Below are 14199 nucleotides of genomic sequence, written 5' to 3'. Positions count from 1 at the left end.
AGGCATAAAGACACAACGTTTCAGTAACCCTAAGTTTCGTGCGATGAATCTGAGTAGGGTAGAAGTGTCGGAGTGAAGGGAAAGTGAGGGAAGATAAAGAGTTTAAAGTTCAGATGAATGAAGCAAGGAACTTCAGAAATCTGAAGTTAGGGTTTAGTACGCTGAAAATATATAAATCCCGCGACTTCAAATGTCTGAAGATAAGTACAGATATTTGAAGTTTTAAAAACCTGGAAGTTTTAAAAGTCAGTATGAGTTCAGACGTCTAAAGTCCTAGGTTTAGTCATCTAAACTCTTCTGCTACAGTGTTCAGACATCTAGGATGTGAACATTAGACGTCTGAAGTGCATATAAATTCTGAAATTTTACTACTAATATACTTCTCTGCTATGGATTAACCCAAGTTCCCTCCTACTATGCATAAATCTTTCTTCACTTAGAGGTTTTGTAAAAATATCAGCCCATTGATCACTTGTATTTATAAATTCAAGAATTATATCCTCCTTTTGAACATGATCTCTCAAAAAATGATGTCTTATGCCTATATGTTTAGTTCTTGAGTGTGAAATTGGAATTTTAGATATATTTATGGGACTTGTATTATCACACTTATCGGAATTGTTTTATATTCTAAATTAAAATCCTTTAATTGTTGTTTTATATATAGGATTTGTGCACAACAACTTCCTGCTGCCACATATTCAGCTTCGGCGGTTGATAAAGCTATAGAATTTTGTTTCTTTGAAAACCATGACACCAATGATTATCCTAGAAAGTGACATGTGCCACTTGTTCTTTTTCTATCAATCTTACAACCAGCATAATCAACATCTGAATAACTAATCATATTAAAATTCGTGTCCTTTGGATACCATAACCCTCAATCAAGTGATCCTACCAAGCACTAAGAATTCTCTTGACAACTGTTAAGTGTGATTCCTTGGGAGCTGATTGAAATCTTGCACACATACACACACTAAACATAATATCCGGCCTACTAGCAGTTAAATATAGTAAGCTACCAATAATTCCTCTATAGTGTGTGATGTCTACTTGTTTTCCTTTTTCATCTCTATTAAGACTTGTAGTTGTACTCATAGGAGTTCCTATAGGTTTACTTTGTTCCATGTCAAACTTTTTGAGCATATCCTTGATGTACTTAGTTTGATTTATGAAAGTTCCATTTTTAGCTTGCTTTATTTGTAGTCCTAGAAAATAATTTAACTCCCCCATCATACTCATCTCAAATTCTTTTTGCATACATATGGCAAATTCTTTACATAGATCTTCATTTGTTGCTCCAAATATAATATCATCCACATATATTTGAACTATTAACATATCTTTGTTTTTGGATTTAATGAATAAGGTACTATCAACTTTTCCTCTTGTAAATTCATTTTTAAGTAAAAATTTACTTAACCTCTCATACCAAGCTCTTGGAGCTTGTTTCAAACCATAAAGAACTTTTGTCAATTTGAATACATGGTTTGGATTTTTAGAATTTTCAAAACCCGGAGGTTGTTTAACATACACTTCTTCATTTATATATCCATTTAAAAATGCACTCTTCACATCCATTTGATATAACTTAAAATCCTTATGGGCAGCATAGGCTAAAAGCATCCTAATAGCCTCCATCCTTGCCACAGGTGCAAAAGTTTCATCATAATCAATTCCTTCTTCTTGATTATACCCTTGTGCCACTAGTCTAACTTTATTTCTTACAACAACTCCATTTTCATCCTTCTTATTCCTAAACACCCATTTAGTTCCTATAATTGATTTATCTTTGGCTTTTGGTATAAGTTCCCATACTTGACTTCTTTCGAATTGATTTAATTCCTCTTGCATAGCTATAATCCATGAATCATCATTTAAAGCATCTTCAATATTTTTTGGTTCATCTTGAGATAAAAAGGCATAATGATTACAAATATTTTTTAGTGAAGCTCTAGTTGTTATCCCTTTTGATGTTTCGCCAAGTATTGGTTCTTTTGGATCATTTTTGTCATATTTCCACTCTTTAGGAAGATTCAGATTTTCTGTAAAGTTTTCATTTAAAGCATCATTATCCTTTTCCTATTTTATTTCAAGGTCTTTTTCTTTTTGACACATAACTTCTTTTTCATCATTCATATCTTTGATGTCATAACTATTTGTTTCATCAAAAGTAATATGAATTGATTCCATGATCGTAGAAGTTCTTTTATTATAAATCCTATAAGCTTTACTAATTGTAGAATAACCTAAGAAGATACCTTCATCTGAGTTTGCATCAAACTTTCCTAGATCATCTTTAGTATTTAATATAAAGCATTTACAACCAAATACATGAAAGTAGGAAATATTAGGTTTTCTATCTTTCCAAAGTTCATATGGTGTTTTATCTATTTTTGATCTTATTGATACCCTATTTACAATATAACATACAGTATTTACAGCCTCTGCCCAAAAATATTTAGGCAAATTATTTTCATTTAGCATTGTTCTTGCCATTTCTTGTAAAGTTCTATTTTTCCTTTCAACAACTCCATTTTGTTGTGGAGTTCTAGGTGCTGAAAAATTAAGAGTTATTCCAAGTTTATTACAAAATTTATCAACTTCCTTATTTTTAAACTCTCTTCCTTGGTCACTTTTAAAACTTGTTACATTGTAACCTTTCTCATTTTGTAATTTCTTACATAAGGTTATTAATTGGTTACAAGCTTCATCTTTGTTTGCTAAAAAGATTACCCAAGTGAATCTTGAATAATCATCTACAATGACAAAAGCATATTATTTTCCACCTAAGCTTAAGGTTCTAGTTGGACCAAATAAATCTAGATGCAGGAGTTCTAAAGGTCTTTTGGTGGATATGTATTTTTTCTTCTTAAAACTGGTTTTTACTTGTTTTCCCTTTTGACATACATCACACATCTTGTCTTTTATATACTTAGTATTTGGTAGTTCTTTTACAAGATTTTTCTTAGATAATTTAGATAGTAGGTCCATACTAGCATGACCTAGTTTCTTATGCCATAACAAGCTTACTTCATTCATAGCTGTTAAACAAGTTATGTTTTGATTTGCTAATTTCTCAAGATTTATGCAATAGACATTATTTATCCTATGAGCCATAAACAAAGTTTCTTTATTTTTAGGATTTTGGATAACACATTTTTCTTTCATGAAAATTACTTCGAACCCTTTATCACTTAGTTGACTAATACTTAAAAGATTATGTTTTAGTCCTTCCACTAATAACACATTATCTATAGTGAATAAAGGTTATTTACCAATTTTTCCGATACCAATAATTTTACCTTTGGCATTGTCACCGAAAGTAACGTATCCCCCATCCATTTGTTTAAAAGTAGTGAACTTGGTTTTGTCACTGGTCATATGCCTTGAGCATCCACTGTCCAAGTACCATTTGTCCGTTTTCGTTGTTGTCCTAAGAAGAACCTACAATGAGGGACACTATGTGTTAGTTTTTGGAACCCAAATTCTTTTGACTTTCTTTGTTTTGTTGTTGGTTCCACTATTTATTTTCCATTCTCCTTGAATTTTAACATATTTTCTCTTTAATGGACAATTGAACATCACATGACCTTTAGTCTTGCACATATAGCAAGTGATGTGTTCATGTTTGTTATTTGACGAAGTACTAGCATAAAACTTATCTTCGTTAACAAAATATCCCATGTATAGTTTTTTATTCCTTTTATTTGCTTTACCATTGTATCCTATTCCTTCTTTGTTTCCATGAAGCCTTTGCTGTCCAATCATTTTTTCAAAGTTTTCTTTACCTTTAGTAAAATTATAGACAATCTTTTTTTTATCCTCAACTATCTTTTTGAGTTCATTTATTTCTAAATCTTTTTTATTCAAGTCATTTTTATGGGTTTTATTTAACTCTTGTTTTGCTATTTTAACTTCTTCTTCCAACTTCTTAATATGAGTATTTCTTTCTTCTTCAATAGCTTTGAATGATTCAAGTTGCTTTATTGATTCTTGATTTTGATATTTCAAAGTTATATTTCTTTTAGACACTTTTATAAATCTTTTATGAAGTGAGAATAATTCAGTTTGTAATTCCTTATAAGAAGACAAGCAATCACATGTCTCATCACAAGACTCGTTTTGAGATTTAGTTGAAGAAAAGTAAGGGTCTACCTCTTCATTGTTCACCATAAAGCATATATTTGCCATCTCTTGTTCACTTGATTCAATTTCAGTTTCGCTGGAGCTTGAGTCATCCCAAGTAGCTTTCATTACTTCCTCATTTTTCTTCTTGTCTTTCTTGAATAATGGACAGTCCGATTTGATATGCCCTGGCTTTTTGCAATGATAACAAATTGGTAGTTCATTCTTACCTTTACTTTCTTTCCTATCTCTCCTTTTTCAGTTTTCTTTTTATTAAACTTTTTAGGAAACCTTTTATTTCTTCTATAGAATTTTCCTAGTCTCTTAGTAATGAAAGCCAACTCATCTTGATCTAAGTCACTTGTTTCGCTTTCTTCTTTACTAGTGCAATGACTAGATGCTTTTAGAGCTATGGATCTTTTATGCTTTGGGTCAAGATTTCTTTCTTTCAATGCCATTTCATATGTGAGAAGTGAACCTATAAGTTCATCCAAGGAAGTAGTCTTTAAGTTTCTACCTTCCGTGATGGCTGTGGCCTTTGGTTCCCAAATAGAGGGTAGGCCTCTTAGAATTTTTCTGATCATTTCATATGTAGTATAGGTTTTTCCTAAGGCACTTAAGGAGTTTATTATGTGAGTAATTCTAGTGTACATGCTTGATATCGTTTCATCAGAATTCATTTTGAATGCTTCGTATTCACTCGTTAACATGTCTATCATATTATCTCTAACATCAACGGTTCCTTCATAACTTACTACTAGTTTATCCCAAATCTCCTTAGCTGTTTTGCAGGCCATGACTCGGCTAAACTCATTAGCATCTAATGCACAATATAATGCATTTATAGCACTTGCATTTATTTGAAGCATTTTATAGTCTAGGTCAGTCATATCTTTCTTTTCTTTTGGAATATGTTTTCCATCAAGTATTTTAGTGGGGATAAGATTTCCATCCATAACTACATCCCAAGCTTTCCAATCCATGTGTTGGAGATATATTTCCATTCTCTTTTTACAGAAGGTATAATTGTGTCTACAAAAGATTAGTGGACGGGTTGAGGATTGGCCTTCACCAAAGGGTGCTACTCCAATATTTGCCATTAGATCTTTTTATAGTTTCTTGTTAGGAATTTTTATAACTAGGCTCTGATACTAATTGAAATTAGGAATAGCTTCCCAAGAGGGGGGGAGGTGAATTGGAATCTTTTTAATTTTGATAATTTTTAATATTTTTCTTAAGACACTAAAGAAAGCACAACAGATAACTAATAATCACACTTTAGAATACTTGTAATTTAAATGAACAAGACAATCAGTAAAGCTAAAATAATTCAATCACTCAATCAAGAATAATTTTGCTTTTGTTGATTTCCCTGTGAATGTTTATCATCTTCTTTGAATAAACTTTTAGTATGCACTTCTCTTGATTAAGATTTCCGTAGATTAACCAACGTACTCCCTTTTGGGTTTCCACAAACGGTTAATCAAAACATACTTTCTAAATACCAAGAGTCTTTGTTTCTTTCTCTTTAGAACCTGTGACCTGCACTTTTAAATCATACAACACAACAAGTATAGTACGTAAAATAGACAGAAAGACACAAGATTTTTTATGAGGTTCGGCTTCAACACAGCCTACGTCCTCGCCCTTGGCAAAACACCGAAGGGTTCCATTATAACAGTTCCGTTACCGGGTAGAACAACACTTGTTTACAACCACTCCTTTGATCAAGGCTAGAGCCCGCCTTCTCCAAACAATATGCCCTTGTTTGGTCAACGTTCTAGCAGCTTGGAATCGTCCAAAATCTACAAGAGAAATATCAAAATCTGGTGTATAAGAGAAGCTCACACAAAGAGCAGATTAGTACAAATCAAAACTATGTTCTTCAAAAATTAAAATATCAAGAATGAAATAAACTTTTGAAGCTTTTCAAAGAATTCACCAGAATCCTTTTCTCCAGATGAGAAATCAGTAATTCTTTAAGATTTGATGAAAAAAAATATCAGAATAACAATACTTTCAGCTTTGCAAGAGATTGATCAAAAGAGATTTTTAGAGCAAGAGAGCTTTGAGAGAATTTCAATGCTTGGGATAATTTTTGATTCACAAGAACCATGTGTTTATAGGCTTCCAAGTAGGTTTCCTTGTTGCAAAAGTTTCCTTAAAGAGTTTCCCAAGTTGTTAGAAAATTTGGGGTTCAAACGGCTATAATTTAAAAATAAGAGTTTTAAAATTTTTGCCCGTTGAACAGTGTTCAGATATCTGAGGATTCCAGGTCAGACGTCTGAAGTTCCTGAATCCCCTTTACAACAGAACTATATACAGGGTCAAATGTCTGAAGTCTGGGTTCAGACGTCTGAACTACTACTGCAACTTTCTGTCTTGTTCCATTAATTCTTCAGTGTCTGCACTTAATCTTCAGACATCTGGAGTAGTTCTTCAGATGTCTGAACTTAAAGTTCAGTCATCTAAAGTCTCTACTTCAGTCATTTGAACTGAAAAGTTCAGTCATCTGAGCCTTTTAAAATCTTGTTTTATAAATATCTTTCTTTAAAAACTAATTTACTCTCTTATTATCTTTATAAAACTTAATTCAATACTCTTAAATAGGTCCTTAAATCTTTATAAACTCTTGAAAAAGTTTCAAAACATATTTCAAATGATATTTTGGCTTTTGAAATACTTACAAATATGTTTCCTAAGCCATCATGCTTGAATTCTCATTGCTCTTGAGATGCTTTGAATAATTTGCTTGAGCTTCAAATATGTTAAACTCTCTTTGGATCATTGAAAAATTGTCTTCATACTTGACTTATACTTGATCTTCTCTTACACCATACTTGAGCTATATTTGAAGTTTGCTTTGAACCATACTTGATCCATATTTCCTGAAACACCAAAACTCAACCTTTTCAAGTTAAATCATCCTTTGTTTGTTATCACCAAAAACAATTGAAAGACCTTGTTAGTTCAACAGTACGAAATTACTGTTAAATTGTGTGGCACGAGATTCTATGCAAATATATATATATATATATTAAATATATGAAATGCAGGCTAAGCAAGTAAGTATTGAAAATAAAATATGATATGGACAATGTTGTCTGTGTACGTTAAATGCAACCATGTAAATGTAAGACAGCTGAAAGACAGTCATGTTAGCAGATTCTAGCGCATTTTTATGTGGATTAACTATCGGAGATTCTAGCGCATTTCTATGTGGACTATCAAATGATGGCTAAAGACCTGTTATAGTACGAATGAATGAAATGAAAATGTTGTGCAATGAAATGATAATGGAATGACTATGAAATGAAATGACAATGGAATGACTATGAAATGAAATGACAAATGTGAACAATGTAAATGGGAAAGAGTCACTTAAAGTGAAATAAAATGCAATGTTTAAGCTATGAACATGAACAAATGTGTATGAATGAATAATGACAGAAAGGAATAAAGTGTTATGATATTAGAAGTATCTATGTATGTAGAACATGCTACAATTGGGCAAAGCAAACTTTTCGCCTGGGAGCTTGCTGAGAAAGGCGAGTGCACTAGTAGCTTCCGATGTGGCAGTAGCTGCATAACGTACTAGGGCAGAGGGAACCTACTTGTATGGGCAGGTAGAATTCTCTATCCTTAGGGCCTTTGCCGGTAAACTATTGTTGAATGCGTGAGTACGAGATCAAGTTAACACTTGAGGGCTTACCGAGTAAGATGAGTGCCCTGGTATGCTTTAATTGTGACCTTAGGGTTACCTAAGTATCAGGGCAAAGGGGTGCTACTTGTATAGGTGAGTAATCACCCTTATCTTCAAGTAATCTCGTAGGTTACATTTCTGCATGTGTTTGATTAGTTTCAGAAAATGATTTCAAAGTTATGTTAATGATTTGCAAATGTAATCAAAATGATATCTATTTATCTCATATTAGCCACACGCTGTTTTAATATATTGTTTCTTCCCATACTGAGATGTGTCTCACTTGAATATAAATGTATCTTTTTCAGGATTTCCTCGAGATCGAGCTTAGGGAGCTCGAGGGTTTTATCCTTTTTGAGAATCATAAAAGAAAAAGGGTATATAATGATAATAATTTGGGGAATGTAAATATTTATGTTTTATGTCTTTATGTTTTAAGTCAGTTATGAAAGGAATGATTGTTAAAATATTGAAATGTTTAGAGAGGTATGTACTTATGGTAATGCAGGTGTTGGATGGATAGTATGGATGTTATATATGGGTAGTAAACTCTGGTATTATTGATTATGGTTTTTATGTTATATGGAGATTATGTTTATGCTTTCCGCTGCATATATTATGAATTATGGATTATCAGGATTTTATTAGGTATAACACATCGGACCTGGGTTTAAGGGTTCGGGGCATTACAGATGCGCCCCTGAAATTCGTTGTCGAATAGCGAAAGGGCCTTCGTTGACGAACTCTGGCTTCTTCGACGAAGCTTGGTTAAATTACTGCCTTGTCCTTTCCCTTATTTATTTATTCCGGATCTCACGGATTGGGTTCTTACATATATGGTATTTCATTTTGTGCATTTCTTTACACTTTTTACTAGGGAGTAATTTTTTAAGGCTTATTAAATTTATTTTGGGATAATTTTCGATTAATTAGGTACCGTTAGTAAGAACGAGCATGTAGGTGGTGTTAATACCTTCCCCTCGCGTAACCGAACTTTTGAGTCCGACTCTGGTAACACAAACCGATTCTACTCTTAATTGGTTAGTTATCATGTGTTCTAACCACACTAAAAGGTTAGTGGTGACTCCATACATTTTGTTTTCCACGAAAATATTCATATTTAAAAACATCCTTTCATTTTAAGTCGTCCTAAGTTCGTGTCTGAGAACGTCGCAATTGGTTGAATTAAAATTATCATTTAATTTTTTTTTTGGTTTTCCATCTTTCTTTCTTTCTTTGTTGAAATTGAGATTCATGCAGTTTCTAGAATTTTAAATAGTTTTTTTTTTTTTTTTACAAGTTTAGGTATATGTCCTTACTCTTTGAAAGTGAAATTATCTCAATGATTTTATGGTTCTTCATTATTTGTTTGATTATTGAAAATAATTTTTTTTATTAAAAAAAAGTTATGCAATGTTGTCAATTTATATATTAGTTTGATTCATTTAGTTGTTGTTTCGTTATAGTTTTATTCGAAAGTAATTCTGATAGATAAAAATTCAACAATTTGATACATTATGATGAAATATCTTCATCCGACCTCATCCTCTATTAATTCATAAGTATTCAATAATTATGCACATCTATGTATTGCCTGTTTTTCTATTTGTTTCACATGGCTGCTGAAATCTCCTCGAACTATTTTATTTGACGAAGAGAAATTGATATTTTTTTTTTAGATTTCACAAGTTCCATACAATTCTCTCAAAATTTATCAAAATAAATAAATAAATAAATAAATAAATTTATTTTCAATTTTTTTTTTAAATTTAAATTTGATTTTACAAATGCTTACATGTAATATGAAAGCTTCGATTTCATGTTTAGATTTGAGCAAAATAAAGTATAAAATTATATTTAGATTTCATGCAAATTCTTACAAATTCAAATTTAGACTTTGTAATATCTTTTTTTATTACTTTTTAAAATAATAATATCTCTTTCTTTTTTATTTATAAATTAATCTTTCTCCTTTTAAATACCCCACTTTAACTCCTTCTTTGAATTAAAATGGTAACAAAGGGAGCTCAATATATTATTATTTGTGCAAACACTAATATACATACGTTTGTGCATATTATTTTAAATTTGACACATGCTCTTTTATCTTCATCTATTAAGAAGCCAAAACTATTTTCTCTAGGTTAAATTTTTTAAAAAATCATTTACTTTTTGTTTGATTCACAAAATGAAACTAAATAAGAAAGGAATTGAGATATAGGAATGAACCAAAAGCATAAATAAGATCGTCATTGGAATGTTAGTATTATATATGGTATAAACCATCTTGTACATGACTTTTGTTTCTATGGCATGAATAAAGTTCCACGGTCAAATATGGCTAAGATGAAGAGGTCAATTAAGAAGGAAAGGAATTAGATAACGGTTTTCTATTTGATGCCCACAATTAGGAGTATTGATTAATGCATGATTGATACTAATTTGCTTTCTCTAAAGAATTAATGCCTAACTAGCTAGCTTAATTTGAAGCTCTTGAATGATCATAAACACTAATGCATGCATTGTGGCCTAATCCTTATTTAAACCGTTAACCTTTATAATCATAATACCAATCAAGTATTAATTCTACAGTGGGAAATGTCATCTATAAATACTTCTCATTCCCATCCCCCAAGCCCATGTCAAACCATCCACCCATAGCATAGATCTCTGTTAACAATCTCTAGCTCTACACTTAACCAAAATATTCAATGGCATTTTGCAAAACTATGCTTCTCCTTTTAGCAACAGCATGCTGCTTCATGGTAACAGTTAGTGCGAGTTGGCCAGAAATGTCGATGCAGCCTGAATTTGACAGCGAAGGCTTGAAGAACTGCTGGAAGGCAGTGGAGGCAGTAAAATCGTCATGCTACCGAGAGATTGTTAAGTTCATTGTAGGTGGCAAACTTCAGTTTGGACCTAACTGTTGTGCTACTATTGACAGTGTGAGAAATCAATGCTTCTTTATGGTGTTCTCTACGTTGGGGTTACCATCCAGCGTTGGCATCACACTGAAAGCCTATTGCGATCCATCCTCCGATCCTGCTACAGCTCCATCACCTGCTAAGTTGCCTGCTAATGAAATTTGGGTCTAGACGAAACTATTAATATTATTTATTATTAGTTGTGACCTAATAATATGTATGCCCATGCAAATTGTTCTAGTTCATGTGATTCCTGGGTTGTAATAATGAATTTTGTCATCCCTTAAATGGAATAATTGTTTTAAAAAACTTTTCTGCTAATATGTTTGATCATGTATACATGAAATAAAAGTCAAATCCTTTTATCCTATAAAGTACTTATTTAAAAAAACTATAGTAAAGGCTCTTAACGAGAGATGCCAATTACATTAACAACTTTCCAACTTACCTCTCTCACATAGTCGATCCAATTTTAGTGAAATTTAAAAACTAGTGCTAATGAGGCTGCGTCAATGAGCCCAACCTTCGAAATTTTTTAATAGAACAAGTTTCACCCTAAAGCCAAGCTTGATAATGAATCAAAAGCCTATACTCAATAGAAGAGCCATTAGAGTTTTGATTTTCAATTGATTTCTTGAATTTTGTGATTGTACAGTCCACGGAAAGACCACTAACCTTAGATTACAATATGGTGAAGCTATATTTCTTCTATCCCTTTTCAGGATTTTCAAACCTCCATAATATTCTTCTTTTATATAAATTATATAAATGCTTCAAATATGTATATTAAGGATTTTTCCACTTAATCAAGGCCAAAACATCCAAGAAATGTGACTAATTTTGGTACTAAGATATCACTTTCTTGTAAGGTTAAAATGTTTGGCATAACATGCATGCTAGTTCAAATGCTAATTCAATAATATTACCATAATACCCAAACTTATAATGATAATTATATTACGTACGTACTTGTAGGTGCATACGTACATATAATAATTATAATAATTTCTAATAGCATATTTCATAAATAACAATAAAAAAAATGTAGCAAATAGCAACAATATCAACAATAATCACAATAACAACAACAATTATTTAATCATTTTTAAGATCCTAGTTCCCGTTTTTATAAAAGGAGGGCTTGGCTCTCAAGAGGCTACAAGTTTAAAAACAAAGGAACATATACATGCTTAGTAGAGGAGCATACATGTCACGATCCAAAAATTACCGAGGAATTCCTATTCATAAGATTAGACACCTATGTAGCGGAAAACATAAAATCATATAACCATAATTACAATACCATGATTCAGTATTATCCCAAAACATATATCACACATCTTCCCAAAAATCATCAACCAGATCTCCTAAAAACTAATAATAAATACAACCCTAAAAAACACTTACCCTTCAGGCAGGGCAGTACAAATGTCCCTTCTATCTCCAAGCCTGATATGCTCGTCTAGTTGGATCACTTGAAATGTGTTAATTTATTGGGATGAGAAAACTCTTATTAAGACAAAATATGCTATAACCAGTGTGTGGCAACTGAATTTACATGAACAATATATTTTTAATGAACTGAAATTGAGATAACATGAATCATAATATATAATAAAACTGACACCTATGTAGCTTAACATTCAACTGTTCCTGAACTTTCCATATAATCATACTTTTAGTATTTATAGGTCTATCTGTTGTTTTTTGTAAATCCATATACATATATATACACACACATAATTGTGAAAATTTCCCTGGATGGTTACCTGTAAGTCATGATTTGATCCCTGATGACAGGGCTGTGTGGCCCATAAGCGGGAGTTAACACTGGTTGGCCTACGAGGATAAGTCAACTGAAATCTCCTTGGTCAGATCGGTGGCCTCAACTCGGACTACCAGTAAGTTTGCAATACCTCCCTAGGCACGATCGACTATTGATAAAATCCACACACTATCTGAGATATGTGGTTGCACTCTGAACTGAAATAGCTACGGTACTGTGTTTAGAAATCTGATCTGATTCATCAGGGTTCGATACTATATATAATACTATTATATATATATATATATATATATATATATTACTTTTTTACCATGATTATGTTTCAACTATAATAATTGAAAAAACTAATCTGAATAACTGTAATATTTGATTTGAATAAACTGTAATATCTAATTGAATAAGCTATAATATCTGAATATCATGGTATTCTGTAAATTATAAATCTTTGAAAGCTATGTAAATTCTGTACTGAACTAATATTTACTTATGCCAAATAATTAAAGAAATGAAACCCACACACTATAACCTGTATTTAAATTCATGTACTGTAACCTGTATTTTTTTATAATAAAGATAATTTATAATCTGTAGAATTTTCCTGAAAACACATAATTTCGTATCATAAAACATCTATAATTCATATCCCAAAATACTTATATTTTACAGGTAAAAATTCTTAAAATTATTAGCATAGCATATTTCCCTTACCTGACTAACTGAACTCGTTTACTGATTTCTAACTCATGTTTATGGAGTTCATGATTCCAAAACCCTGAAATTATACATATATATATATATATATATATATATGTATATATCTCCCTATCAATCACACTAAAAAGCCAATTGCGATCCATCCTCTGATCTTGCTACAGCTCCATCACCTACTAAGTTGTCTGCTAATGAAATTTGGGTTTAGACTAAACTAATATTATTTATTATTATTATTTGTGACCTAATAATATGTATGCCCCTGCAAATTGTTCTAGTTCATGTGATTCTTGGGTTGTAATAATGAATTTTGTAATCCCTTAAATGGAATAATTGTTTTAATAAACTTTTCTACTAATATGTTTGATCATATATCCATGAAATAAATGTCAAATCTTTTTATCCAATAGTTGAGGTAATTTTATTTTGAAATAAGTACTTATTTAAAAAACTATAGCAAAGGCTCCTAAGGAGAGATGCCAATTACATTAACAACTTTCCAACTTACCTCTCTCACATGTTAGATCCAATTTTAGTGAAATTTAAAAGCTAGTGCTAATGAGGCTGCATCAATGAGCCCAACCTTTGAAATTTCTTAATAGAACAAGTTTCACCCTAAAACCAAGCTTGATAATGAATCAAAAGCCTATACTCAATAGAAGAGCCATTAGAGTTTTGATTTTCAATTGATTTCTTGAATTTTGTGATTGTTCAGTCCACGGAAAGACCATTAACCTTATATTACAATATGGTGAAGCTATATTTCTTCTATCCCTTTTTAGGATTTTCAAACCTCCATAATATTCTTCTTTTATATAAATTATATAAATGCTTCAAATATGTATATTAAGGATTTTTCCACTTAATCAAGGCCAAAACATCCAAGAAATGTGACTAATTTTGGTACTAAGATATCACTTTCTTGTAAGGTTAAAATGTTTGGCATA

The 14199-nt window shown here is 31.5% G+C and overlaps 1 protein-coding gene across 1 annotated transcript; it reads left to right on the top strand.

Moving 5' to 3' along the window:
* Positions 1 to 10542: 10542 nt before the first annotated feature.
* On the top strand, positions 10543 to 10926 carry LOC131151296 (egg cell-secreted protein 1.4-like). The gene has a single exon (XM_058102551.1). It carries the CDS (start codon positions 10543 to 10545, stop codon positions 10924 to 10926), a length of 384 nt encoding a protein of 127 aa, XP_057958534.1.
* The last annotated feature ends 3273 nt before the right edge of the window (positions 10927 to 14199 follow it).

Source organism: Malania oleifera, chromosome 3, assembly GCF_029873635.1.
Source record: "Malania oleifera isolate guangnan ecotype guangnan chromosome 3, ASM2987363v1, whole genome shotgun sequence".
Classification (NCBI taxonomy): domain Eukaryota; kingdom Viridiplantae; phylum Streptophyta; class Magnoliopsida; order Santalales; family Ximeniaceae; genus Malania; species Malania oleifera.
The sequence above is the reverse complement of the archived record's forward strand: the minus strand, read 5'-3'. Positions and strand labels throughout refer to the sequence as shown.